This window comes from Passer domesticus, chromosome 36, assembly GCF_036417665.1.
Source record: "Passer domesticus isolate bPasDom1 chromosome 36, bPasDom1.hap1, whole genome shotgun sequence".
NCBI classification, from domain to species: domain Eukaryota; kingdom Metazoa; phylum Chordata; class Aves; order Passeriformes; family Passeridae; genus Passer; species Passer domesticus.
Genome location: NC_087509.1, coordinates 449,525 through 452,144, shown reverse-complemented (window position 1 = coordinate 452,144; position 2,620 = coordinate 449,525). Strand labels below are relative to the sequence as shown.

The following is a 2,620-nucleotide window of genomic DNA, read 5'->3' as shown; positions in this document are numbered from 1 at the left end:
CGTTGTCCCTGGAGATCGTGAACCGGCCCTTGAACGACGGCGCGTAGTGGGTGTTGACACCATCATTGTTGATGCCTCCAACCCATTCCAGCTCCTGCCCGGGTCTCTGGCGGATCCAGTGCATGCCATAAGTGCCAAAACTGAACCCGGAGCCTCGGCAGAGGAGGCGCAGGGACCCCCCGGGGGGCTGGAGGTCCCCCCCGGACTCCAGCAGGGTCACAGCCGCCCGGAGCCCTGCGGGGAAAAGGGGAGATGGGGATGGGAACAGCTCAAACATTGACACCAAATCCTGACTCCTGGCCCCACATTCTGCCAGTTTCTTGTCATCCTGCTGATCCCGGTGACCAGTCCCGGTGGGTTCAGCACATTTTTTCAACTGGCCACACCCACTTAGGGCCCTACAGCCAATCCATCCCCTCATCCCCATCTCCCCTTTTCCCCGCAGGCTCCGGGCGGCCGTGACCCTGCTGGAGTCCGGGGGGGACCTCCAGCCCCCCGGGGGGTCCCTGCGCCTCCTCTGCCGAGGGTCCGGGTTCGATTTTGGGAGCTACAACATGTTCTGGGTGCGCCAGAGCCCCGGGCAGGGGCTGGAGTGGCTCGCGGGGATCAGCAACACTGGTGGCAGCACCCTCTACGTGCCATCGTTCAAGGGCCGGGTCACGATCTCCAGGGACAACGGGCAGAGCTCGGTGACGCTGACCATGAACAACCTCAAGGACGAGGATTCCGGATCCTATTTCTGCGCCAGATCTGTCTATGCTGCTGATTGGGCTCCATCTGCTTCCAGTGAAGACGCCAGCAGCGGTGGAACCACCCCCATCTCAGTGTCCCCACCTGTCCCCAAAGCCCAGACGCTTCCCCCAAACCCCAGCCCTTGACCCTTTCCTCCAAGTCTCCCCCATATTCCATTAATGGTGATCAAAGACCCCAAACCCCTGCCTGGTTCTGCACAAAACCCAACTGCTTTGGCCCCAAAACTTGCCCGATTCTGCCCGAAATCGCCAGTTTAGCCTCCCAGTCGCAGCCACTGACACAGATCCCCAATTCTGACCCAAATTGGGAAGTTAATCTAAAATCCCGACCTTCAGAGCAAGGTTTTGGGGAAGAAAGTGGAGATTTGGGGTCAGGAGTTGTGGTTTGGGGTCAGCGGGTGAGAACTGGGGCCAAGGCAGTGCCAGGCTGGGATCAATGGTCAAGAGCTGGGTCTGGGGCTGGGGTCTGGGGGAAGGGTCTGGGCTCTGGGGACTGGGGGCGTGGGTGTGGAGAAACCACCAGTGTCGTCACCATAACCAGCACCAGCAGCACCACCAGTATAAGGAGATTTCACGCTGCAATAGGATCCGGAATCCTCGTCCTTGAGGTTGTTCATGGTCAGCGTCACCGAGCTCTGCCCGTTGTCCCTGGAGATCGTGAGCCGGCCCTGCACCGAGGGCGCGTAGTAGGTGCTGCCACCACCGCTGTAGATCCCTGCAACCCACTCCAGCCCCTGCCCGGGTCTCTGGCGGATCCACTGCATGCCAAAACTCCCGAAATTGAACCCGGAGCCTCGGCAGAGGAGGCGCAGGGACCCCCCGGGGGGCTGGAGGTCCCCCCCGGACTCCAGCAGGGTCACGGCCGCCCGGAGCCCTGCGGGGAAAAGGGGAGATGGGGATGAAGGGATGGAAAGGTCAGGCTGAGGTGTCCAATTAATTAATGGGTGGAGTGAGGTTAATTGAAAGGTTTGGGGCACCACTAGGATACAGGAAACCTCTGGTGGAGATCTAGGACAAAATCAGGGGAGTTTGGGGCAAAACAGGGAAGGTTTTGGGACAGGGGAGCGGCCGTGACCCTGCTGGAGTCCGGGGGGGACCTCCAGCCCCCCGGGGGGTCCCTGCGCCTCCTCTGCCGAGGGTCTGGCTTCGATTTCGGGAACTACGACATGTTCTGGATCCGCCAGAGACCCGGGCAGGGGCTGGAATACGTCGCATGGATCAACTACAATGGTGGTTACACCGGCTACGCGCCGTCGGTGCAGGGCCGGTTCAGGATCTCCAGGGACAACGGGCAGAGCTCGGTGACGCTGACCATGAACAACCTCAAGGACGAGGATTCCGGATCCTATTTCTGTGCCAAACGTGCTGGTGCTGGTGGTTGGGCTGCTGCTTATGATATTGTTCATTCATCAGATTTGGGTTTTTTCCCTGATCCAATCTCTGCGTCTCCACTTCTCTGCATGTCCCAGAAACTTCCAAACAAACTTTGACCCCGTTGTTGTCTCTTTGTCCCAGCCTTGCACTGTTTTAGCCCCAAATCCCCTCTCCTGGCCCCAAATCCCATCTCTTGACCCGAAATCTCCTCTCTTGGCCCAAAATCTCATCTCCTGGCCCCAAATCTCCACCAGAGTTTTCCTGTATCTTAGAGGTGCCTCAAACCGTTCAATTAATCTTGCTCCACCCATTAATTAATTGGCCAAGTCCTCCTGAGCTTTCCATCCTCTCATCCCCATCTCCCCTTTTCCCCGCAGGGCTCCGGGCGGCCGTGACCCTGCTGGAGTCCGGAGGGGACCTCCAGCCCCCCGGGGGATCCCTGCGCCTCCTCTGCCGAGGGTCCGGGTTCGATTTTGGGAAATTTGGGATGGAAT

The 2,620-nt window shown here is 59.5% G+C and overlaps 1 gene segment (V, D, J or C); it reads right to left on the bottom strand.

Annotated features, from left to right (window-relative positions):
* Positions 1-1,192: 1,192 nt before the first annotated feature.
* Positions 1,193-1,920, bottom strand: LOC135288851 (Ig heavy chain V region 914-like). The segment is given in 3 exon segments: positions 1,193-1,626; positions 1,741-1,760; positions 1,916-1,920. Coding segments are annotated over 3 exon segments (459 nt in total).
* Between the last annotated feature and the right edge of the window lie 700 nt (positions 1,921-2,620).